Genomic DNA, 27,995 nt, shown 5'->3' on the forward strand with positions numbered 1-27,995 from the left:
TGTGGAGGTTTTACTTTGCCATAACATGTTACCTCCCTAAATTTATGGAGGCCCAGCAACAGATTCTTGGACAGCCCACAGATACTCATGTGCAGTAAAATTTTATTATAAACTCAAAATTATCTACCAAAGAATAGATTTTTGGACAGTCCCATACATAACTCAAGACACTTAACTATGAGATAATATTTCCCTCTCAGAATATTCTGGAAAGGTGCTCATGAAAGCATTAAATAGAATTCTAGTAGTTTGTATGCTGTTTGCCCATCCAAACCACCTTCCTTTTCTCCCCTTTTTATTAACAAGGATCAGAATTGATCTTAGTTGCTCTAAGAAATCTTTGGAGATGTTCTCAAACTTCCACGATCTATCCTTATTAGTTTTTCATGAGATTACCTGTCAGGACTGATCTCTTGACATTTAGTACTTTGTTTTGTGATGTATTCTCATAGGTTGTATGTTTTCTAGCCGATTATTATTTTCTTGAAACCTGGGGACACACTGTATGTATTTTGGCAACTAATATTAGTAAACTAAACACAAATAGACACAACTGAACATATATTTTTGAGAAAGAATCATGCATCTCTATGCAAGAAAGAGAAAGAAAATTAGGTAGCATAAAGATAGGTTAATTTTATTTCCAAAATTGTAGAAAATTTAGTACGTTCAATTCTACTGTCATTTTCATAAAAATTAAAAAAAAAACAGTAAAATTGAACACTGGGAAAAACAATACAGGCAAATCGATCTTTGTGGCTTAGGTTATAAATGGAGATAAAATTGTAAGTAACACACTGCCACTCAGTGGCAAACTTTCACTATAAATGAAATAATGGTTTATATAGTCAAAAGACTCCAGCCATTAGGAGTGATTGGTCAGGAAATTTAACATCCTATTAGAAAAATATGAAGGAAAGAGAAGTTAACACTCAGATCATAGGGAATTTCAAACTAAATGAGAGTATATATCTAGTCCAAATCAAGCAAACAAATTTAAAAAAAAGTAAAAATAAAATTATAAGCTAATTGGAAACTTGAATTTTGCCTAGATACTCAATATCAGTGAATTGCTATTCATATTTTTGGATATTGTAGTGGTGCTGGGCTTACGCTTTAAAAATAAAATCATTTTTTATCTTTTAGAGTGAACATTCCAATGTAATCACTGATAAAATGATGCAATACATCAAATTAATATGCAGAATGGAAGGAGATATATTGGAGCTATATGTGAATCAGTTTGGGTTATAAATTGAAACTTTTTAAAGCTGACTCATGGTTCCATGGTGATTCATTACACAATTGTCTACTTCTGTACATGTTTGAAATTTTTCTATAACATTTTTTTTTTTCAAATTTCCCTGGACACTTATTACCATTAAGTATAGGATTTGATTAATAAAAACAGCTTTCTCCATAAATTGTTTCACAGAAATCAGTAGGTTAGGTCATGAGTTAGGAAGAACTTCTAATCTTTGCCTTATAAATGAACATTGAGGAGATTAACTGGAACCTTCTTAAGCCCAAGCTAATAAGAGAATTGAAACAACTGCTCAAATCATGTTTGTATCAAGTGTCAAACTCACGTTGACTTATAAAACAGATTACTAAACAAATAACAAAAGGTGAATTGTAAAGACTTATTATTTAGTAAACTGCACTGGAGTGCAATTAATTTGTCTCTCTCTTCTCTCAATATTTACTAAGTATTGGGCTTCCAAATATGCTGATTTTCCAGCCTTTCAAAAAAGAGCAAGGGAGTTGTTGCCTTGTTGCTAGGTTTTAGACAACAATTAGAGGTCCCACTTTCACTTTTTTTTCCTACTCTGACTTGAGTCCTTTAGGAAATTAATTCAGTTTCTTAGCAACCCAGATGGTTAAAACTTAAACACACTTCGGGTTCTTTTGTAAAGCAAGGGCTAGTTTCCCTTATAAACTATGTGTTTGTTTAGTCTTGCTTGGCTTTGCAGAAAAGATTTGTGAGACATACTGCCCTAGAAATTTTTACAAAAAACTCTCAGTTTCAAATGGTGAGTGAAGTTGTTGATTTTCTAATGAATGCTCCTGCTTTGTATTTATTTTTACTCTAGTTTGTCAATTTGACTAGCTCTTTGAAATATATGTATTTTATATGAGATAGATGAATTTATTTATGAAAGAAACAATTTCTTTATATATAACATTGTAGAAGAGAAATTATGAAAAATACAGTAAGAAGGAGAAAGCCAAGCAGGAAGAAAGTGCTGAATTTTTTTAATGAATTTATAAATATGCACAAATTTGTGGTTCCCTGTGCTCTTAATAGCACACTATTTTACAATGCTTTTTTGTATGTTGGCAGCATTTATGTGTCAGATATATATCTAGATCAATCTATTTATTTATCTATTACCTCAAATACTTAATATTACAAAATTAAATTCAGATATGTAAGCAAAAGAAGATTGCATTTCCATACATTGGCTAACCAAAGAAATGTATTTCTTTTTAATTAGCAGCTCATTAAAAACAGATAAAAATATTTTGTGACTCTCCAGTTGAAAATATTTGAGGGATAAATTTAAATGAAAGTTTATATTTTATATTGCCATTACTATTAACAAGTTTTCCATTATTAGGAAAAAGTTATGATTAGATATTCGGGGTTTTAGATACAGTTTTCAAAACAGAATCCACAATTTTCAGATTTTGGCTAACACAGAGTACCTATTATTCTTCTTATCATTGGACCACATAAAATTTGCATTTTTGTAAGATTGAAAAATTGTTGAATAACAGCAATTTCACATGGCTCAACTCAACATGTGCTGAACCCTATGTAGGATTTGTGAACCTAGAAATTCTTGTCTCAACACTTTTATAATCTAATTTTGAGGCAGATTTTGTTTTTTGGGTCTTTTTTTAGGTTTATTTATTTATTCATTTATTTATTTATTTTGAGAGAGACCAAGAGAGAGCAAGAGCGAGCATGAATGGGAGAGGGACAGAGAAAGAGGAAGTGAGAGAATCCCAAGCAGGCTCTGTACTGACAGCAGGACTCGACCCCATTAACAGAACAGTCAGATCATGACCTGAGCTGAGATTAAGAATCAGACACTTAATTGACTGAGCCATCCAGGTGCCTCTGGAGGCAGATATTGTAAGTAATTAATTTTAAATCAAGATACAAGGAAAAATGCAGTTTCAAGCTCCATTGCTCTTCAGAAGGAGAGATGAATCCTATAGGGGGATCTGGGAATGCTTTTATTGGAAATGGCATTTAAACTGATCCTTCATAGATAAGAATAATTTATAGATGAACAGTAACTGTGCTTACTAAATTCAATTAAGCTATTCGTTTATTTTCAGTGAGACATCTTGTCCAAAATATAGATTCTGTAATATCAACATTTACCATCAAACATTTGACTGAATAAGAATATTGCTAGTTTATTTTTTCAGAATTCCTCAACCACACATCTCATAACTTTATATTTCTCTAAGTTATAGTTGTTGTTTTTTTTTTCCACTTAAAGTAAGTGTGATGATGTGATATCACCATCTCAGGCTTCAATCATTTGACTAGATCTCCAGATGATTTCCTTCTTCTGGCATACCTAGGGTCTAAAACGATACATGCTAATACATGAATTGTGTACTATAAAAGCCTAATGTTGTACACATATTATTCAAATGAATAGTATTTAATACTAAATAAATAAATACAAGACAAAATGAAGTACGGTAAAAACTGGACAGAATTTATTACCATTTAAAATATGATGAATAACAATTTTCTGGTAGTCAGGAAGCCCGGAGACATATAGAGACAGAGGCACATTATCAGCGGCAGCAAGGTGACTGATGAGCGTGTCTACTCCCAGCTACCTAGTCAAAAAGAGATCTAGATCAGCACTACATTCCCCAACCACAGCCTCTTATTTTGATGGCTGTCGAGCTTTCTTACTGCCAAGATACTTTTTTTTTTTTAATCAATTAGACTTCCAGGGTCTTGACCTATTTTTATTCTTCCAGTTTATGATTGTCCTGGCATCATTTCTTTCCAACTGTGTGTCCTGGTGAGATAAATTCCCTATCTCACTCATTGACATCCTCAACCTCAATGTCTTTTCATTCCAACAGGTTACAAAACCCTGATTATGAATCAGTTCCCTTGTGCAGCCAGAATTCCGAGCCCTGTAAGAGATAGCTACATGCACCATTTTCTCCAAGAATAGGCTTCAGTGCTCCTTAGAAGTTCAAATATATATTTTTACAGAAATTTGTAGGGTCATGAGTGAGGCAAGAGTGTAATTAAAAGAAAAAAAAAGCCATATACCTGGAACAAATCAACCATTTGACTGGTAAGGACTTGATTTTCATCAACTTTAGTGACTTCAGAAGAGTCCAACATAAACACCAAACATGTAAGCTGATTAAACTCCCTGAAAAATAAACCAAATAACTCATATTTTCTTTGTAGCTCATTATCTTCCAGTAGATTACTGTACATGTGAAGTCAAACCACAATCTAACGGTGATTTGGTGAAAATAAAATCTGAATAAGGAGAATTAATTAAGTGGTTTTTATGTTAAAGAGCCCAGCTTATGAGAAATCATGCATATCAATATCTTAAGTATAGAAAGCTGTGATAACAGAAATAAAAATTTCAAGTGTGGGCCAGAGTACTCTCCTCTCCAAAAGATTCTTGAACGGGGACAGTCAACCTTCAAACTCACCTCCACCTCTTTTTAAATGTATTTTATTTACAAATCTTTTAAAATTCTATGCAGACATTCCTATTGTTTACAGTATAACACAAAAGCATGATATTACAGTTTTTTTTTAAATTTTACTACCCTTTATATTTTAGGCATTGCTCAGAGAATAATATTCCTACATCCTTATTTCCACATACTTGGTTAATTAATGTGGTATTTTGATAATTTAAGTTTAATTTATTTTACAATAATTTTATAGAGAATGTTAAGAGGCTCCCTATTTATAAAATTTGCTTTATTTTCACTGTATTATTTACCAACAGAACAAAACATGTTTTGAGTATTTGGGGAACTTGTAACTTTCTTACTCAGGTAATGAACATTATTCTCTCTCCCTCTTTTTTTTTTTTTTTTGTTTGTTTCTGTTCAGTTATTTTTTGATTGTAGTAAGAACAATTAAAATGAGATATACCATCTTAACAATTTTTTATTTTTTATTTCTTTAAGTGTATTTAGTTATTTTGAGAGAGAAGAAGAATGAGAGTGATAGGAGAGGGGAAGAGAGAGGGAGAGAGAAAATCCCAAGCAGGCTTTGCACTGTCAGCACAGAGCCCAACGCAGGGCTCGAACTCATGAACTATGAGATTAAGACCTGAGCCGAAATCAAGAGCCTGATGCTTTAACTGACTGAGCCACCCAGGTGCCCCAACAATTTTTTAAGTGCATAATACAGCGTTGTTACTCTAGGCAAAATGCTGTGCACTATATCTCCAGAATTTACTCATCTTGCATAACTGAAACTTTATACCTGTTGAACAGCATTTCTCCATTTCACCTCCCTACCCCCCCCCCCCCCCAACCCGCCCAGATCCTGGCAATCACCACTCTACTTTCTGTTTCTGGTTTGACTTTTTTAGATTTCTCATGCAAATGGAATCATCTGATATTTGTCCTTCTGTGACTGGCATATGTCACATAGCATAACGTCCTCCAAGTTCACCCAGGTTGTTGCGTATGGCAGTATTGCCATCTTTTTAAAGCTGCATAATATTCCATTTTGTGTGTGAACCACATGGATAGAGATATTCATTCATCCATCAGTGGACTTCTGGATTGCTTCCATACCTTAACTATTGTGAATAATACCGCAATAAACATGAGAGTGCAGATATCTCTTTGAGATCTTGATTTTAATTCTTTTGGGTAGACACCCAGAAGTGTCATTACTGGATCATTGGCATTTCTGTTTTGAATTTTTTGAGGAGCCTTCACACTGTTCTCCATAGTGGCCACACCATTTTGCATTGTCACCAATAGTGTAAACGTGTTCCAATGTCTCCATATCAACACACTTAATGCCTTTTTATAATTGTTATTATAGACATACTAACATGTGTGAGATGTTATCCTGTGGTTTGACTTGCATTTCCCTAATGATTAATGATATTGAGAATCTTTTTCTGTGCCTGTTTGCCATTTGTATAACTTCTTTGGAGAAATGTCTCTTCAAGTATTTAGCTCAATTTTTAATCAGATTATTTGTTTTTATTGGTATTGAAGTGTAGGAGTTCCTTACATATTTTGGATTTTAATCCCTTATCAGATAAATGGTTTGCTTTCAAAATTTAACTAGACTCACTTAGGTAACACCTGTGGTCTTTTTTTTTTTTTTGGTAAAAGTTTCTTTTGTGTATATTAAAATTTATTCAACCTGGTTTAATAGTAAATTTGTCTTTTTCTAATTGAGATAAAATTCACTACTTACTAATCTGAAGTGTACAATTTAGTGGTTTTTAGTATATTCACAACCTTGTGAAACCATCATTACTCTCTAATTCCAGAACATGTCCGTCTCCCCCCACAAAAAATCTTGTACCTGTTGGAAGTCAATCTCAATTCTCTCTTCCCATATCCTCTGGCAAAAAATAAAAGATTTTTTTACTTTAAGTCCCTGAGTTTGTGATAGTTTGTTACATAGCAATATTGCAGATAAGTTGACTTAGCCACAGGCCTATAATTACTGTTATATAATGCATGTATATTTTATTTAAATCTATTTATTATGATGATCTTTTTCTATGTACTGTTCCTCCTTTTACATTTCTCACCCTGATTAAGTAATTTTCCATTATCGTTGATATGTTCAAATTTCTTACTGTGACATGAGAGACCTTTGCTAAAATAACCCCAAATGATTTTTCTTTTTAAAACTTTTTCATGTTTTTATGTATTTATTTTGAAGGAGAGAGAGGGAAAGAGAGAGAGCAGGGAAAAGACAGAGAGAGGGAGAGAAAGAATCCCAAGCAGACCCCGTGCTGCCAGTGCAGAGCCTGAAGTGGGGCTGGAACCCATGAACTATGAGATCATCACTTGAGCTGAAACCAAAAGTTGAAAGCTTAGGGGCGCCTGGGTGGCTCAGTCGGTTAAGCCTCCGACTTCAGCTCAGGTCACGATCTCGTGGTCCGTGAGTTCGAGCCCCGCGTCGGGCTCTGGGCTGATGGCTCAGAGCCTGGAGCCTGCTTCTGATTCTGTGTCTCCCTCTCTCTCTGCCCCTCCCCCGTTCATGCTCTCTCTCTGTCTCAACAATAAATAAACTTAAAAAAAAAAAAAAGTTGAAAGCTTAGCCATCTGAGCCACCCAGGTACCCCCCACATGATTTTTCCAGCTTTCTATATCATACTATTTTCCACTGTCTCCTCACATACGTAGGCTAAATTCCTGCCACATTGTGCTTCTTGCTTTTCTCTCAATGTGCCAGTCATTTTAAAAAATAAAAATATTTATGTTAGAATTTGAAAAGCAATTCATCATTTTATTTTACAGAATATTTATTATTAATTTGTAAAAGTTGACATGTTCAATGTATCTTCAAAGTTAATTTCTCTTCATTTACAACTTTATCTTACCGCACATTAGCATTTAGAATTCTAAAGATCCTCTATTTAATGTTATTGTCAAACAATATAAACTGTAGCACAAGAGAAGGAAATTCATACCACCTCATTTTCTCATTCCCAAGAACCAGTGTTGTTATATCATTTCCACCTAACCAAATATAATTTAATTGGTATGTATTCCTGTTTCCAAGGAGATTTCAAATTCATTGGCATTTTCCAGTAACATATTGACAAACACATTAAATCCTAGAAATGTGCCAATACTTTCCCTGCCCTGGTCAGCCAAAAGCAAATCCACCATTCCCATCCAGAGTCTAGTAACAATAGCTACAATGCACTTGCGGAGGTTTAGGTGGTCATAGGTATCCCAGAAATAGCTTACAACAAATTTTACCTTCTGTGCCTTGATGAAATATTGTTTACTTCCTTCACAACCTGGAATATTTTTACTTATTCTTCAAGATTAGTCCAAATGACTTCCTGTGAGGTCACTTCTGTTTTCCTGATAGAGTTAGCCCTTCATTCTCCTTGCTTCTCACAGCACTATTCCAATATCTATCACATGAATAGGTTTTATTTTTTTGTTTTCATGTCTTTCTTCCAAATAGCCTCTCATTTATTTAAGGACATTGATTTTAAGTTAATTATCTTTGGTTTCCTAGCCCTAGCCCAGTGAGTGCTGGGACTAGGGTGCTGAATAGATGTTTGCAGTAGCCATGATGCTTCCCTCCCCTCTCTAACACATGCACGCATCATTTATTTATTTTTTATTAATTAAGTAATTAATTTTTAAATTTACATCCAAGTTAGTTAGCATATAGTGTAACAATGATTGGAGGAATAAATTCCTTAATGCCCCTTACCCATTTAGCCCATTCCCCCTCCTACAACCCCTCAAGCAACACTCTGTTTGTTTTCTGTATTTAAGAGTTTCTTATGTTTTGTCCTCCTCCCTGTTTTTATATTATTTTTTCTTCCCTTCCCTTATGTTCATGTGTTTTATATCTTAAATTCCTCAGATGAGTGAAGTCATAAGATATTTGTCTTTCTCTGACTAATTTCGTTTAGCGTAATACTCTCCAGTTCCATCCATGTAGTTGCAAATGGCAAGATTTCATTCTTTGTGATTGCCGAGTAATACTCCATTGTATATGTATACCACATCTTCTTTATCCATTCATCCATCGATGGGCGACATTTGGGCTCTTTCCATACTTTGGCTATTCTCAATAGTACTGCTATAAACATTGGGGTACATGTGCCCATTTGAAACAGCACACTTGTATCCTTTGGATAAATACCTAGTAGTTCAATTGCTGGGTTGTAACATAGTTCTATTTTTAATTTTTTGAGGAACCTGCATACTGTTTTCCAGAGTGGTTGCACCAGTTTGCATTCCCACCAGCAGTGCAAAAGAGATCCTCTTTCTCCGCATTCTCGCCAACATCTGTTGTTGCCTGAGTTGTTCATGTTAGCCATTCTGACAGGTGTGAGGTGGTATCTCATTGTAGTTTTGATTTGTATTTCCCTGATGATGAGTGATATTGAGCATGTTTTCATGTGTCTGTTAGCCATCTGGATGTCTTCTTTGGAGATGTGTCTATTCATGTCTTTTACCCATTTCTTCACTAGATTATTTGTTTTTTGATGCACCCGTCATTACTGAGCTTGTTTCTTGTTTCATAAATCTTTCAGAAATTACACTGGCCTGGAGAAAATATATTCAATATCCCATTGTTATAGTGGTGAACCTCAGCATTAGTATGTCTGTTGCAGATTCCTACATGTGAAAACACTCTTCACCTAATGTACCTTGACTCCCAGAAAGGCAACAGAAGCAGAGATGTCACACACAAAGAGTTTGGAGTATCGCACCCAAGACCTCAACTCCAAATGGAAAAAAAAGTCCTGCAACCACCACAATCTGAAGTGAAAGTCAACATATGGGAAATAAAGCCTCCTGATTTCAGTTACAAACTGTATACATCTTTGAGATTTCCAGAAAAACCATCAAGGATTATTAAGGAAAAACAAGGGAAGGAAAAAAAAGTTAATTTCCCAGAAACAATGCTTCACCTGCCCAGCATAAGGAATCATCCCAAGAAGCCCATATCTCCAGAGTTTATAACTACATTCCCACATATGGATTCAAATGAAGTGAAGTTAATGTTTGTGAAGAGTGGAAAGTATCCAATTGGTGTATACTTCAATCCAAAACCACACGACTTTCGACAGGTACAAAAAGCATTTGAATCAAGAAAACAAAACAGATAAGGAGAAATACATATTATTTTTTACTCATTTCTTAATTATGACTAGTATTACATGAGCAAAAAGGTATGTACATATAATATGTGTAAGTCTGCATCTTGATTTCCCAAGAAACAATACAGTTCAAATTCAGCAATAAGTGACAGAAGAGAGAGGTAGGACCCTGGTTAATGTTTCTGTTGTGGTTTTATCTATCATGTAGATGGCCTTTCTTAGTTTTGAGAATAGTTCGGGCTTAGATGTGATTGGAGAACAGATCTCAATTGCCAGTTTACAATCTAGAAGTAATAGAATCAATTCATGGAATGAATGGATGAACAAATAAAAATTGACAAAGGCGGTATTATATTACTTTCATTAATCTTTCCAGTGGTTAATAATCTAAATAATATGTGGGCAAGAATTAGATTCATAATTAAAATGATGGCGGGGAACATATATTTAAGGAGATTCAAATGATTCAAAATGTTGTTCCTCTAGAATATGAATATATTTTATCCTTAGGTCTATAATTTAACACATAAATATGACTCTTGCCTAGTAATGAGAGAAGCAATAGGACTGATAAAACAAACAAGAAAAATAGCTACAAAAAAGAATAAATTTATTCCAGTGGAAAATATGAGAAAATATAACTTGCCCTCTGGGATCAGTTTATCTATCCTTGCTCTCTAACTTTCTAATAATTTTGGACAAGTTATTAAGCCTCTTATTTATAACATGGGATAACAATACTTCATATTATATGGCTCTTTTAAGTAATGAAGGAGACAATTATACATAAAGTGCTTACAACAGGGTCTTTGAGGTCTGTTGAGGCATTCAATGAATGTTAACTGTTAGGAGCTCTTAGGATAAAAGCTAGAAGATTCAAGAAGCCTTGATCTATAACATTCTTTACTCATTTAAAGCATGTAAATCTTTCTATTTGCAGTAAATGGAGTATATTACTTTTGGAAATGAGAGGAAGTCAGTTAAATCGCAAATGTCATTGCTTTATTCAAAAATTTTACTAGTTACGGTTGCAATTATAAGACATGAATAAGTAAAGTTCAAGGAATGGGAGACATTCTAATTTTCGCTGAATTAATTTGTTTTTATGAAAAAGTGAATTGGAGACAGTGCAATATAAACTGTGCAACCACCAGATGTCAGTGTAATGTTTTTTAAACTAACAGTGCTTCAATTGTATTTGACTAAAGAGTGAAAATCTTGTATCAGGATTTCTGCTGAGACTTTGAATATTTTCCTATTTGCCCGGGGCAGAACCTAGAGTCACTCACTAGGATGACTCTAACTTCTGCTTGATCTCATCTTTTCATGCCACAATGATTCAGCTTTCAAACAGAGACGTTTGTGGTATTTTATTTAATTTTAGCTTCTGGAAGTATACAGATGCTATTTCAGGTCATATTAGTTCATTTAAATCGTCTTTAAAAAGTACTTTGTGGTATAGTTTGCTGAAAACAACCAGTAATTACTCTATTCCAGTCTCAGCAAATTCTTTTAGCTTTGCTAAATATTACGTCCTTGAAATAAACTTAGCTCCAGAAATAAAACATGTAACCTTATTGGCATTTAAGATTAAGTGCAAATTTCGATTCGATTCCTTTAATTTCATGCTGTTTAAAATGTTATTTCTGATTTATTCACATGAGGATATTTGAAGCACTCTGTTCTACTATAAAATGAATTGGTTATACAGTATCTTGAATGGGATTATTCTTTCAGATGTTCATACACAAGTTTTAAATGCTATAACAAAATCATCAAAATTGCATTTTACCAGTGAAATAATTAATACTTGTAAAAATCACATTCCAAATGTAATGCTAGTAATAAACAGTATTTATGTTTAATCTTCTCTTTACATATCTAGTATCAACATAATTTACCAAACTTTGTGACAACTTTTGAAAGGGACCCTTTTGGATTAAAATTTAAGTCCAGACACTTAAGTACAGGTAAGTCATTATCATGAAGTTATGAACACAGCAAAAAACAAACTTTCTGCGTTATATCTTAATACTAAATCTTGTAAAAACATATCACTAAAATGGTGTTTTTAACCTATCACCTTTAATAATACGGCAATTTTTTAAATGCCCACTTAATTAATGGAAACAATGCACTTACTTTGTTATCTACAACTTTTAATATGCTGTTGAAGATTGAGTTTTTAAGTCAAAGTGTTTTGTATAGAGAACCAATAGAGTAAGTGCTTCGGAGTATAGACCAAGAAGCAAGCTGCATAGCTTTGAATCTTGTCTTCACTATCCCCAAGTTACCTAAACTGTCTATTTATTGGTTTACCCATCTATAAATGGGAATGGCAATAACTGAATCTCTATCATGGAATTATTGTGAGCAATAAATCTATCATACATATTTCGATCATATATAATGTTTACATAGCACATGTTGTCGTGTACATGGTAAATACATACAAACACACACTTTATTACTGTGGTGCCATGTGAATAGTGCTTGTCTAGAGTTAACTTGTATTATACAGTGTTACTTATTTGGACAAGAGTGATAATACATGCATGCTATATTTACATACTGTAGTTATATATCAGTTAAAAAAAACAATATGATCTTAATGGTGGTTGTGAGTAATGGGAAAATGGTTGAATTTTATCTTCTTCTTTTAAAAATTGGAATCAAGTATTTAAAAAAAATGTTTAATATTTATTTATTTTTGAGAGAGAGAGACAGAGCATGAGCAGGGGAGGAACAGAGAGAGAGAGAGAGAGAGAGACATAATCTGAAGCAGGCTCCAGGCTCCAAGCTGTCAGCACAGAACCCGACATGGGGCTAGAACTCATGAAGGGTGAGATCATGACCTGAGCCAAAGTCAGACGCTTAATGACTGAGCCACCCAGGCACCCCTAGAATCAAGTAGTTTTACAATTATGAAGTTAAGATAATTTATTTCTAAATGACGTACATGTTTTAGCATAAATTATATTGATAAAAGTCTTGTCTGTGTGTGTAATTAAAATGGGACACGTCAACTTTTCTTACTATATATATAAGTCACTATGGAAAAAAATGCCAAGGAAACTTTATAAGACCCAGACTCTGATATCAAGAAATTTGTAAGTAAAATTTAAGGTAGAATGCAAAATATGCCATTCAAATCACAAAGCACTACTGAGAAGTTTAAAAAGAGATTTCCAGGGAAATAAAAGGTGGGATTAGAATTAGAGTTTGAAGAACATTAATTCCTGTAGAAATGGTGGGCAAGATAAGCAACATTTTATTTAGATCTGCATTATAAATTGTCCATCAATTTGTCGCTCCTAGGCCCTGATTTCCTACTATATTCTGAGAGATATGAACAAAGACCGATGTAATTGTTATGTTTCTCATTTGTCTCCATATCTCTAGTACATGGGTGTCAGTCGCTGAAAGATGATAAACAGAAGAACAATATAGAAAGATTTATCACTTACAAGCCTCATGAATGCACCTGGGACCCACAGCTAATTTTACCAAAAGCCCCATGGCCCATTCAATCAGCTTCATACACGGTGAGCACGACTCTTTTTTTTTTTTTTAATGTTTATTTATTTTTGAGACAGAGAGAGGCAGAGCATGAATGGGGGAGGGTCAGAGAGAGAGGGAGACACAGAATCCGAAGCAGGCTCCAGGCTCTGAGCTGTCAGCACAGAGCCCGACGTGGGGCTTGAACTCAGGAGCCATGAGATCATGACGTGAGCCAAAGTCAGACACTCAACCGACTGAGCCACCCAGGCGCCCCATGAGCATGACTCTTTCTCTACAGCTGTTGGGAAATGTCTCCAACACTGTTATTAATGATTACCTTGATGTAGGAATTTTTAATTTATTGTTAGCGTATATAGTGAAAGATATTCTTGTTTTGTAAAGTAAAGCAGAACTATCTCTGCTTTTTCTTAAAAAGCAAACAGGGAAATATCTAGAATTTTGGATTTCTTTTCTTAGTACAAAGATAGTTGGTAGGGTGGATTGAGGCCTGCACATTGTGAAGAATTTTCCCCAAGTTTACTCCCACCTCATTTGGAGCAACCCATTGAGTGAATTGCACTCAAGTAAGAAGGCCTGACAAGAAGACTTTGTCATACACTCATTGCAAGATGTTGAGAAAACAAACATTTACCGGGACTCAAATTCCACCCTGGACAAGTAAGGCTGCTTTGTATCCCTGTACAACCAAGAATAGCAAGATGTGCATGTGGCACACAGAGCAAGCTTTTAAAGCAAAGATCATTACATAGCAATTTTAAAAAGATAAACAATTAAAGTCAATAAATGTTTGTTTTCACTAACTTCCTTTGTGTAATCTTCCTTAAGAGACATAGAAGGCAACGAGATGTGTACAGTGCATTTATGGATCGTGTGGAAGAGAAGTTTACCCAAACATGCAAGAACAGGTGGGCAAACACTTCAAGCTTTGTTGTTGAACACTTACATTAACTTGTTAGAGTTGCTGCTCAAATGATCCTTTCAATAATACGTTCTTTATCCCATAGAAGCTCTATCACAAGAACTATAAATGAAATATTTGCATGATGTTTAAACCATTTTAAGTGGAGTCTGAAAGAATCCAATTCCTTGATCCAAGATGAATTATTATTTCTCCTAGGTTCAGTGAAATCCTGGAAAACTGTCAGTGACTGTGTCTGTCCATATCCCTTCAGGCTTTCTTATTCTAGATCATTTCTGCCAACATGCCAATAGTTAGTATCTGCACCTCCTTGCCCAAGGCTCTCCCTGGCTGCCGTCAGAAGTGCTGGGGGTTAATATCTCCCAGCTGCAGCCCTCAGGTAATAATGGAGGTGATTGTTTTATGCTGCTCCCCAGCGTCCTCCAGGGGGCTAACCTCCAGTTGTTCTGTAGCTACTTCACTCTGTTGGTTTCCTTCCTATCTCACTGACCCACGTGCTTACCTTGCCACCATTTTACCTTCATCTGGAGACCACCTCTGGTAGAACCAGAGTTTTGGCTAAGCGTCTGCTTCTGGGGGCACCTAAATCATGACACCCTAAGGCAGTAGTGTAATGATCTTAGAAGGCAGAAAGCCTGGCTTTGAATCCCAGCCTGGCTACATGATCTTGGACCGATTATGCAACCACACTCAACCTCAGTTCTTCACCTGTAAAATTTGAATAATATATGCTGTCCCAGATGCAGACAAGGGGGTGGTCACCTTATAGCTGACTCATTATAGCTTCCCTTACCTCTCTTTATTAGCTTGTAAATATCATCTATGGGAAAGAGGTGGGAGGGCAGATTAATAGACTGAATAGAGTTTGGGTTTGAGATTTAGTAAAAAATGGACTCAAATTCTAACCAAATCACCTATAAATATAATCTTGGATGATTTGCTTAAGTTTTCTGAATCAATCTTTCTTAGGTTTTAGGAGAATTAAGTGAAATAGTATATATAAACTACTGGTAAAGACCCTCATATCTTTTGGATTCACTTATTATTGATTATTATTGTTAATGATAATATAGAGATAGGGCTTTGCACAACCATAGAAAAATTACTTAATTGTCTATGTCTCAGTTTTCTCATCTGTAAAATGAAAATACTAAAAGCACAAATTTCATAAAGTTGTTGAAAAGTCAAAACTTTGTAAAACACATGGAACATGGCAATGACACTGAGTGATTACTATGTTAAGCATTTGATTAATAAAAATTAAAAAAACTATGCATCTTGCCTGTGTAAAACAAGTTTCCAGGAACTAGTCAAGAGTTGACTGAAAATTAAGAGAGGAAAAGAGAGTTGTGGGTGGGAAGGAGAGAGAGAGAGAGAGAAAGGCTCTTTAGTAAGATAAACCTATGGTCTTATGTATACGCAAGGAACCCAGAGAATGAACAGTCAGCAGACAGCTATCTCTAAGAGGAACAGATTACAGATGAATATATAAAGAGATCAGTGTCCAGAAAAGTGTGTTCAAATGGACAAGACTTTATTTTACGTTTGCACGTGGTAGATATGAGATCACTCCACGAATGACGTAGGATGTGGACTTATTCTTACAAAGTTTACAAAGTGGTTGTTTCAAATTGCAAAGATCCTGCTGTGCATGAGTGTAGACCACCATAGCAATAGCAGGGTCTTCTCCTCTATAGATGATTTTTTACTTGAGCTTAGTAATTAGGGGCCCCATGCTAACTGCTGTCTTAGTCAAATACAGGCTCCACTTACAAAGGAAATGACAGGGCAGTCCATCACCAAGTTACTTAAATCAGTTTCAGAAAATCATAGACTCCTGCTAACTGGATCATTATAAACTAAGTGGCTTCATTCTTCACAAGAATTTCACCCTTCCTAGCTGCCACTGGGAAGCATCTTCTCTTAACTTGAAGAGCAAATCTACCTCGTTATCCCACAGGTTTCTCAAAATTAAAGAAAATAATAATCTGAAATTATAGTCCCCTCTTATTTTTTTTTTCTTGATATACTTAGCATATTGAACCCTGTGAGGGTTCAAACAAATGACTATTTTTCTCAAACATGACTTTCAAATGTGCTGTGTTGGGTCTTTATCTCTTCAGCTTGAGTACATCTTTGGCAGATCCTATAGATTTTCAATCATTTTATTTGTACCAGGAATGTGTTTTCTGTAATTCCAGCTCACATTAAGCCATGAAAAAGCTCAGGCTATAATAAAAGGTATATGCGATTCCTGCAGTACCTGGGTGGCCCCGTTGGTTAAGTGTCTGGCTCTTGATTTCAGCTCAGGTCACGAATTCACAGTTTGTGTAACTGAGCCCCACATCAGGCTCTGTGCTGATAGCACAGAGTCTGCTTGGGATTCTCACTCTTTGCCCCTTCCCTGCTCTCTCTCTCTCCCAAAATAAATAAATAAACATTAAAAAAAGGTATATATGATTTCTTACCTCATACCATGCATAAAGAAATCAATTCATATGGATTATAGATCCAAATGTGAAAGGAAAAAAATAATGCTTCTAAAATAAATTTTGGGAAAATAAGTGATATCTTAAACAGGACCAAAAAAAAGGGGGTGGGGAGTTATCCATAAAGAAAAAACTTATGAAAATGCTCAACATAAGCATTAAAACTCTAAACTTTCATTCATCAAATGACACGAATAGGAATGAAAGGCAGCTATAGAACTCATGCAAATAAATATGAAATAGACAAGCAGTTCAGGAGAAAATAGTAGGTGTTTCACAGAAGAGGATATCTAAATGACTAGACTTATGAAGATGTGCTCATCTTCATAAGTCTCAGGGAAATGCAGTCAGGAAACACAATGGAATACTATTGTACACCTGCCAGAATAACTAAAATGAAAAAGAGAGAGAAGATGAAGCATTGGTAAAGGTATGAAGCGACTAAAATTCCTCTATAGTGCTTGAGGGAGTGTAAATTGGGACTGGTACTTTGGAAAACTATTTGATAATATATTCTAAAGTTGAATGTGTGTATAACATATGACATGACATTTCATTCTTAGTGTATTTATCTAAGACATATACACAGTATATATGCGTGTACTTTTAGATATGTACAGGAATATTCATAGCAAAATTATTTGGTATAATCTTCAAACTAGAAACAAACCTAATGCCAATAAATAGTAGAATGGATGAAGTGTGGTATATTTACACAAAGGATTACCAAACAGCAAAGAAAATGAACAAAGTGTTACTATTTGCATCTACATGGATGAGTTTCACAAACATACTGATGAGTAAAAAAAAAAAAAGATAGACGCATTATATACCTTATATAGTTATTCCATTTTATAGAAAAAAAAAAACACTTGCCTATGTGTAAGAAATCAAGAAGTTGATTTCCTTTGACTCAAAGGGACGGAGTGCAATGAGGAGTTTCTGGGCCCTGGAAATGTAACAATTCCTGACCCAGGTGGTGGTAATGTAGACGTATTCCATTTGTGATATTTCACAGAAATACACATTTAATATGCATACACTGTGCTGCATAATGTAAAACTTTAATAAAAAGTTAACAAGGGGAAGTTTTCTTCTAATTGCCTTCAATTTCACAAATAAATAAATAATAAGGCCTCATCTGTTCTAGATTAAAACTTTAATCTCACAACTAGTTTGTTCTCCTCACCTCAACCAAAGCCTACCCTGTGGCTCAGGGCTTTACAGTGATGAAAGGAACATCATCTCCTTTTTCTCTTTCTACACTTCTCCCATCACACACCATTTCCTCTTGGTCTGCCTTTTATCTGCAAGGTGTTGGTGCCCAAAGGAGAAATGGGAAGGGCAAAGGTAGCAACAGGGACAAAAACCTCAGGTAGGAGAGACAGTTGTAAGCAGACAGTGACATTGCCTGTATGGCAGATGTCCACACAGTTACTTGCTTGTGGAGCCCATTTTGGGCATGCGTCTTTGTCCTACACAGGGACCTCATTCTGTACAGTCCTTTGATAGGGACTAAACTTCAGCATCTCACTATCAGCAGTCCACCCCACTACTTCTTACAGGTAGACCCAAGTCCTGTCCAGACAGCCTTCTTGGTAGGGCTACCCACAAGATGGCTGGAGCCTAGCTTTCTCATGAGTCTTGTGTGTTCAGGGAACACTCCATACAGCCCACCAAATGGGAGCATGTGGATGGCCCCATATTTTCCTTTCTCCTTTCCCTGACACTGTGAGCCGCCCTTCTTTTAATCTCTAGGTAAGAAGTAGGCACCCTTCTCTATGATCAAATGCATACCTTCTGAAACCTCCTGGGGATATAGATGAAACTACCCCTCCTCCAGGAACTCCCATACTGCTTTGCGCTGAAGGACACCGCAGTGGTGTCTGCATTTTCTGAAGCTCAGCAAGAAGCCACCCGTACATACCTGCAGGTTTCCTCCTCTTATAGGCAACCACCATCTCTATTCTCCATAAATGGTAATGTTGAGAATTTCTGAATTGGCCTTGCAGGGTTCACCATCTTTCCTTTCTCACAGGAATAAGAATGTGTACTCTACAATGCTTCCCCCCAAGGATAATGATGCCTACTTAAAGAAAAAAAAAACCATACATTTAGAGTTTTAATCATTTATTTACTTAATGAGGATGAAGTAGAAAGTGACAGTATGAGACAAGGAAAATATACCTTTTAAAAAGTCCTGTGGGAATATGTCTTCTAGCGGCTTGTTTCCTTGTGTTTTCAGCTTTGGGGATTTTGTCTCATTTCAAGACAACAGGAAAGATACCATTTCTACCTGATTAACATTTGTGTTCCTTGCCTCACTGAGCTCCTACCCTTCTTGTCTAAGTGAGAAGCCTTGGGCACACTCTTCTCAAACTCCTCACATGGCTTCGGCCATTTTCTAGGAATCTTCCTGTCAATATTTTTCCTCTAGTCCTTCCTTCCCATCTGTTTTATTTCAATACCCCCATCCATTCAGAGGCAAACACCACCCAGAGCATATATCTAGCATAGCTTTTATTACATGCTTGTGGGTGATGTAGTGCTCTTTTCCCCAACGAGGTAATAAACAACTTCAGAGCCATGCTTTTGCCTGATTTTATTTTGTAGGTGAGTACCTGGAGTGTGGTACTTAAAAAGCTTTGCTTAATGAGAGAATAGAAGACAGTGGTTGAGGTTCATTGTGAAGCATTGATACAGATTACCGGAAATTGGAGATAAAATTGTTCATTCTAACGCCCCTCAGTTTCACCCTAAAGCTGCTGATGGAAGGGAGATATTTAACTGTGATACATGGTGTATTTAGGAGTCCCTGACTTTTGCATTGTTTAGTCGTCTTTTACAAATCAAACTCAGCAATGTGCAATCACTTTCATAGGCACAGCACTCAGTTCCCTCCAGAGCACATGGTGATTACTTAGGTATCTTTATCGTCCTCATTATCATTCTAATTTTGTGAACTAGGAAACCAAAGTCCTCATTAGGAATGGAATATTCGCAGCACTTATTCACCATGATGCTCTAAAACACAATGAGTTCCAGATCACAGTGGCATATGCATACTTTCTGATAAATAACCAAAAATAAACTTATATGACCAACGTGGTGTAGTTCTCATTCCTGATCAGAGCTGTGATCATGCTCAAAGATTCCTATTGTTATCATGCTGTTCCGAGCTTGGTTTCAGATGAATGGCTTTATAATAAGACAAGAGGACTGAACACACCATGCACGGCATTTGCGGTCAAGTTTCTGGTCCTGGGAGTGTCACACCTGGTAAACTTCACCCATTTATAGAAGCTGATTCAGGAAATTCTGGTCTCACATTAGAGCTTCCTGAAATCTCTCCTGAATGAGGGTGATTCGCCTTCTGTGCATTTCCTTTTGAGACCATCAGATTTTGATATCATGCTGGATTCTACAGAAATAGGCACTCTCCCAAAGTCATAAGAAAGTTCTAAATCTACAAGTTTTTCAAACTGACGTTGCTTAACTCGAAATTGCTTTGTTGCAACATAGATAAGAATACTGTTATCAGACTTGTGATTTGTGAAGGTAAGATCTTGCACCTATGAGTGAAAGGTTGATAAAACTTAGATCTTCTGTTAATGCCCAGAGTTAATGAGATGCTCTAGTCTTGGGTTAAGCTAAGAAGAGACAGGTAAAAAAGAATAATCTCTACTAAATTTGACCACCAAGCTTCTCTAAGGCAGACATTGTAAATTTTATTTGCATCCTTCACAGTAATAAGAATTCCCTATACATAGCATATATTTTCTTAAAAGATGAATATTATATCTTTTGGGGGGGATACAGTTGGTTAAAGGTAAAAATTTTTAACCTAAAAAAATAGGGAAAATGTAGCAACAAGAATTGAAATAGTTCACATAAATTGGGTACTTTTCTAGTGGGATATTACCCAAAGAAAAAAATTGAAGATAAATTTGTGCTATGGTATTTTTTTTCTAAAGTTTAAATTGTTTCCAGAAGTACATTTTATTTTCAGAAATTTTGAGATGCTAGATGGCCTGTAATGGCAATTATTTCTTAAAAAAAAACACAAAAACTCAAGAATTATACGTAGAAACTTTGTGTTCGTTTTTACAAAGTAGCATGGGCTAACACAATAAAAATTTACTTTGCATATTTATGGCATATTGAATGACAATCTGAATCTTTATTTTTCAGTTTTTTGAATATATATTTGAAGTTTATTTCCAAATGAGAAAAAAACATGTCCTTCTTGAAGATCATCAGGCTTGGGGAATTTATAGTTCTGGGAGGCGGGGGAGACTTTCTTTTAACATATTAAAATCATTTTCTAAAATTTTGTTTAAAAGTTCTGTGGGAAAGAAAAAAATAATCTGAAATTTCTTTGTTTCTGTTCAAGATTTGATAATTTTCATTTTAAATAAAAAATGAAAAGGGTAGAACCTCATGCCACTCACATTTTTATCAAATGAATTACCCTGTCTCCTTTCCAATTTCACTGTGGAAACTGATTGGAATGAAGTCAAATATGGATTTAATAGCTCTGTTTACATAAGCAACATTAAGTGGAAAGATGAGGCAATGAGTTACATCATTTCCCCAAGGATGTTCTGAATAATTTAAGTTCCCTGGAATTGTAGTAGGTAATCTATGAAAAGAAAATGTATTCTTTAGAAAAATAGATGTAGCAGATACTGGATTAAATACATCGAGCAGGTGAATTTACTCAGGACATGTGAGTAGAAAGGTGAAAATGCTCTTGGATTCATTTCTTGGCCCCAATCTCTTTCTTATTTATATGCACCCTTGGTGATCCCATCCATGCTTGTGACTTTAAATGTCACCCACATGCCTAATACTTCTTAATGTATATCCCTAGCCCTGGCATCTTTCTCCTCAACTCCAGACAGACTACTCGACATCTCCCCAAGATATCTAATAGTCCTCCCAATCTTACCATTTTTAAAACTGAGCCCTGCTTTTCTTGCTCAATTCCCTTACAGTCTTGCCTAACTCATTAAAGAGCAACTCCATTCTCCCACTTGCAAGGGAAAAAATAAAAATAAAAATAAAAATAAAACAGTCTCTCTCCCCCTGTCTCTAGCCTGTATTTCACACCATGTATCAACAAATCCCATCCTTTATACTTCCCATTATACTATGACCTCAACTCTTCTGCGCCATCTCTAGCAAATACATGGTCAAGATCCCCATTATCCTTTGTCTAAATTATTGTAATATTCTCCTGTCTGAGAGTATCCTGGAGGCCCACCCTTACCTTAGTATATTCTCAACAGAATAGTGGAGTTGTATATGACTCTTATAAAATGCAATTCCTGATATGTCTTTTTTCTGCTTAAAACCCTCCAGTGTCTTTTACATCTTAAACCAAAGTTCCTTCAATATCCTACATGGTCTTTTGCTATCTCATCCTGGTTGCTTGACTGAGCTCATCCACTACCGTTTTCATTTACCCTTCTCCAGCCATTAGGGTCTCCCTACTAACAGGAAAGGTGAGGATTTTGTCAGTGATCACTGCTGTGGCCCTGTGCCAAGTATAGTAGCTGTTGTATAGCAGATGCCTATTAAAACTGTGTTGAATGAATGACTTCACTGGAATAATCTGAGAGCTGAATAAGGCATGGATGACCTAGTTGTTGATTCCTACTCCTAGAAGCCAATGAAGCTAAAGGTATTCACCAGGAGCTGAAGAGTGCTGAAGTCTGTATACATTCTATTTACCTCTTCTCTTCTAGCTTACAGTAAGTGAAAAATAACTTTGATTTCTAAATTAACATCTTTGTGGAGTAGTATGTGCTTACATTGCTTTGTTATCTGTCAAGAATGTTGAAATTGTAAGATTCTTGTTCATTGTACTTGAAATGGAAATACCATCCCTTGAGGTAAGAAATGAAGCTTTTAGGGAAAATGCATGCACATAAATGATTGCGAAGTCTTTTCATCATAGCCAGACGAACATAGGCTCAGCGTTAAGTCTTGCTGAGCACGTTAATGATTAAATGCTCAAAGATGCATGAAAGAAGTGGTCTAATTAACATAAATCTCTATGATACTGGGTTTACATCCTTGCAGGCAATGGGTAAAGGTCACACCATAAATTCCTAGTTACATTTCTCTTTGCGAGTTGTTTGTGAATTCTGAGTTGTAAAGTGACTTTCAAAACGATGTTAAATTGTGTCATAGCTGAATTCTAAGAAAAACATTATGCAATTAATTCACAAGAGAAAGATTGTAAAAGCCAAACTAATTCAAAGATTTTAAGCATAATAAGAACTTTTTTCTATCAAAGTATAATTTTCAGAAAGTTAAAAATGACTTTCAATCTCTTCTGAACCATATCTATTAAATCATTAGAGGTTTACTAATTCACTAATGAAGGTGTAAAGAAGATGACAAAGCTGGTTAAAAGATCATTATAAGATTCTGGGTACTTACACACATGTTTTAAAAATGTTGTAATAAGATTCCTAAGTAATTTACAAAACTGCATCCTTCAGGGCAATAAATTCATAATGTGTGGGGTTATGTTTTCTACCAGAGAAATCATTTGCACTCTTAGTGGAACTAAATCTACCAGTTAACGTGTATCTTCACAGAGGCCAGGACTTAGTTAATAGTAAAGAGTGACTCACACAAAGCTCTATTCTGTAGATCAGCACAATCCACTACAGATAAAATACCAGCCACATAAGTAATTTAAAAATTTCCGGTAGGCACATTGAAAAAAAAGAAAAGTGAAAAATACTAAAAAATTACTTTTAGCGTTTATTTATTTTTGAGAGAGAGGAAGAGAGAGAGAGCATGGGAGGGGCAGAGAGAGAGGGAGGCACAGAATTGGAAGCAAGATCCAGGCTCTGAGCTCTCAGCACAGAGCCCGACGAGGGGCTTGAACTCGGGAGCCGTGATATCATGTCCTGAACCAAAGTCAGATGCTTAATTGACTGAGCCACCCAGGCACCCCAAAAATATTTTTACTAATAAACTTTAGGTAACCTAATAAATGAAAAAAACTATTTATCAATTTAACACATAAATAACAAATTATTAATGAGATATATTACATTCTTTTTTTCTCACTAAGTCTTCAAAATTTGGTGTTCATTTTATACTTAGAGCACATCACCTCTGACTAGCCATATTGTGAGCGTTCAGTAACCACACATGGCAGGTGGTTACCCTATTAGACAGTGTAGTTTTAGATTATTTAAATAATCATTGGACAGACTTGTTAAACAGTGCCCTAAGATCATGTTGAAAGGTTGTGCTATACTTCTTTAGCTTTATTTCCAAGTTTTACTTAACGTTTCCAACCAGGAATTCTAGTCTTTTTCACTGGCTCCCAGGACATTGAATGAGAGCAAACAGAATTTTTCTATAGCACGACCTTATTTAGTATACTAAATGTGTCTTTAAAAGTTATTTTAAAGGCATTTTTGTTTATGATATATATCACATTGCTTAAGCTTTTAGCTAATGAGTCTTTAAGTTTTAATTGACCTATTCTAACAAAATCTATCACAGCACAGAAAATTAAGCTGCATAGAGGATTACTCTGAGCCAACTACTTTAAATATCTTATATTAGTTACCTAATGTAAGTTTCACAAAAATTCTTTAACCTATTATTATCATTTTAGAGATGTGGAAGCTAGAAGAGAGTTTATGTAACCTGTTAAAGGCCACGCAGTTTTTAAAGGAGGAACTGGAAATAAAACCCAGTCTTCCTAACTGCAAAGCCTGAACTATTAACCACTATGCTATACACAGGGATGACTTCAAAATTAATTATTTCAACCCATATTAATTAGATACTAAACACTTGCTAAGCAAATTAAAATTAAGGATACGTCATTTTTTCTTTACACAAGCAAAAAGTTTTTTCCTGGTTTTCCAAAATGAGTAGGAAGAACCTATACAAAAAAACACACAAAGTTTCTGCAATTATAGGAACATACTATTTCTTTACTCTTTAAAAAATCAATTATGTTGTTTACCTGAAATTAATGTAACACTGCATTAACTCTATGTCAATAAAAATAAATTAAAAATTAATAAGGGAAAGAAGTTGTTCATATTAAATTTTCTGTAGTGGAATAAAATCCAATGCCTTTGTTCTCTCTCATTCCTACTTTATAGGTTTGGTTTGTAAATTGCTCTTATTTCATAGGAAGAAAGCATAACGGGGGGATTCTGTTCTCATTATCACAGAATACAATTTGGAAGACCTTTTAAATTGAAATGGAAATAGAAAATTGAGATAGAACTGGAACTAGGGAAAAAGGGCCTTGCTTAATGATTTTTAAAGGCAAAGTTCTTGAGAAAATGTGGCCAACAGAAATAAAATGTGGCCTCGTGACAAGAGTTTGGCATTTTTTTCTTTTTCTATTTTTTGGTTCAACTTGTATAAACTAGAAATTAGTACTGTTCCTTGAATATGTGGTAGGAATTACCTATAAATTTCTACTTGTCTGGTGCTTTCTTAGACAGAAAGCTCCCAACTATTAATACAATATATTTAGTGGCTATTAATGTATTCAAGTTGCTTTTCCATCTTTTACTAATTTTGTCACATTACATTTTTATGTTGTTTGTCCATTTAACTTGGTTTTTCTAATGGGCTGTTAAATCGTTACTTACAGCACAATTTGATAAGTTTCAACATTTTTTTTTTTATACCTTTAGATATTTCACTTACTTCATTCTGTGTTTTGTTTGCTTCCATTTCCCAAATCACTTTTTATTTTATTTTATTTTATTTTATTTTTTTTTTTTTTATTTTATTTTTGGGACAGAGAGAGACAGAGCATGAACTGGGGAGGGGCAGAGAGAGACGGAGACACAGAATCGGAAACAGGCTCCAGGCTCTGAGCCATCAGCCCAGAGCCTGACGCGGGGCTCGAACTCACGGACCGCGAGATCGTGACCTGGCTGAAGTCGGACGCTTAACCGACTGCGCCACCCAGGTGCCCCCCAAATCACTTTTTAAAATGTATGTCTAGCTTACTGGTATTTAGGGGGGACAAAAACAGCTTTCAGTTTTGCAAATCATATCTTTGTCTCCCATGTCATTTAATGACATTATCTTTATTATCTTCATGATCTTCTTGTTTCATATTTTGTTGGTGTTTGTTTATTCTGTTAATCTTTTTCTATCTTCTTTATTTGAAGGCTTATATCATATATGTACACTCTTTGAAGTTTTAATTTTTTTTTTTATTTTCTAAATAGTGTTTTCAAAACCATACATTTACCTTTGTTCATTGCTGTGTTAGCTCTGAATTATCTCCTAGGATGAGAGGTACACATTCTGTAACAGTTCCTTATGTTTTCTTAGATCCATTTGCTGTATTGGTCTGTTTTTTTTTTTTTTTTTTTTCCAAATACTTGTCTCTTCACAGAGAAAATTTGCTCAATAACTTAAATTTGATATATAGTTATTCATTTCATTCAAGATTCCTACAGAGGCAAAATACTATGCTTCTTTTCTAGAGTTGTGACTTTCCTTGGTAATTTGGCTGTTACATTACTTAGCTTTCTCAAAGAGTGAGGAACAAAATATAAAGGTTTAAAATTGAGAAAAAATTTTAAAAATTAAAATCACATGAAAGGGATACATTCTTTCTAAGGGCCATGCAGATTATAGATTGAACTACCACTAGTCTTCCCAGATTTAATGTTCAATCTCATAATTTTCAACTACTATTTTAAATAATAAAAGGGAATTTTAAAATGAAAAATCATGTTCAATATACTAATTCTGTTTAAAAATCACTTATGTGTACATATAAAGATTAAAAATAAAGGGGTGCCTGGGTGGGTCAGTTGGTTAAGCGGCTGACTTCCACTTAGGTCATGATCTCACGGTCCGTGAGTTCGAGCCCCGCGTCGGGCTCTGTGCTGACAGCTCAGAGTCTGGAGTCTGCTTCCGATTCTGTGTCTCCCTCTCTCTGACCCTCCCCCGTTCATGCTCTGTCTCTCTCTGTCTCAAAAATAAATAAACGTTTAAAAAAATTTAAAAAATATATATAAATAAAGTGATTATATCAGAATGGAACTTTTCTTTATATTTTTATGTATTATCTAAGTTTCCTTCAATTTTTATGTGTTACTTTAGCAAGTAGAAAAGAAACAATAAATGCTAATAAAGTAATTAAATGCTAATTAAAACCATGATAAAATCTTTCCTCTGAAAACAAACTTGTACCACAGATTATCCTTTTGAGATTATTGTCAAGTGTGCCAATATATGTATATTTTAGGAATCAAATTGCATATTTTCTTGCTTGAGCCTGGCCTGCAAAACTGAGCATCTTTGTGTCTGGTAGATAATTACACACGGAATATTAAACTTTTTATTTTCAGAAGAAGGGTGGAGCCAGACCAAAAGTTGAAGAAACTCTCTCAGCGCTTTGAAAATATATATTTGTTAAAAAGGGTGCAAAAATCATTCCTATCTATCTGAAATAATTCTGTAAACCCTGTGATTTCAGGGAAGGGAAAAAATATCTAGAAGAGGAAGATAAACATGAAAATAGTACCAGCCAAATTGCTTAAGACAGACCCATGTGGCAGGAAATGTCATGGCAAGAGGCAGTCTGGCCAACTAAAGCAATATCAGACAGACCAACCATCAAGTCTAACATTCACATCAAATTACTGTAGGCTGAGGCAAGCTTTTTGGTTTTCTTTTTGGGGGACTTAGTCAACTGAATGGCAAGATGAGACTATGGATGGAGTAATATTTAAAGTTTTATCCATCTCTCAATTTCTAGCTTGGATTTCACATGTATTTCACTATGAGGAAATTGGCTTCCAATATATATAAAGCTCTATACTCACACCACCCTATATCAAAATATTTTATATGCAGACTAAATACCTAAAGAGCAAAAATGAAGCTATAAATTGGATAGAAGACAATATGAGAGAATATTGTCAATTTGGAAAGGCCCACTTAAAAAAAAATCTAGACACAACCACCAACATGCTGGGATAAAATATTTGTAACACCTACATGAGAAAATGAGTTAATACTATGAACATACACAATGATTAAAGAAAGTTGAGAAAAAGAACCCACACAAAATAAGATATATAAATAAGATAAAAATAAAAGTTATAGAATACCTATAGGCAGTCAAAAATTATTTTTAAAAATGTGCTCAACTTCACTGCTAACCAGGAA

General features: G+C 35.0%; 1 protein-coding gene across 1 annotated transcript; it reads left to right on the forward strand.

The window, feature by feature from the left end:
- The first annotated feature begins 1,962 nt into the window (after nucleotides 1-1,962).
- LOC122213184 (uncharacterized LOC102725191 homolog) lies at nucleotides 1,963-24,551 on the forward strand. Its single transcript, XM_042927344.1, is given in 10 exon segments — nucleotides 1,963-2,033; nucleotides 9,378-9,449; nucleotides 9,451-9,502; nucleotides 9,505-9,836; nucleotides 11,752-11,836; nucleotides 13,269-13,411; nucleotides 14,214-14,293; nucleotides 18,280-18,394; nucleotides 18,640-18,775; nucleotides 24,448-24,551. Coding segments are annotated over 10 exon segments (1,122 nt in total). The 5' UTR covers nucleotides 1,963-2,030.
- The last annotated feature ends 3,444 nt before the right edge of the window (nucleotides 24,552-27,995 follow it).

Source organism: Panthera leo, chromosome A2 (assembly GCF_018350215.1).
Source record: "Panthera leo isolate Ple1 chromosome A2, P.leo_Ple1_pat1.1, whole genome shotgun sequence".
Classification (NCBI taxonomy): Eukaryota; Metazoa; Chordata; class Mammalia; order Carnivora; family Felidae; genus Panthera; species Panthera leo.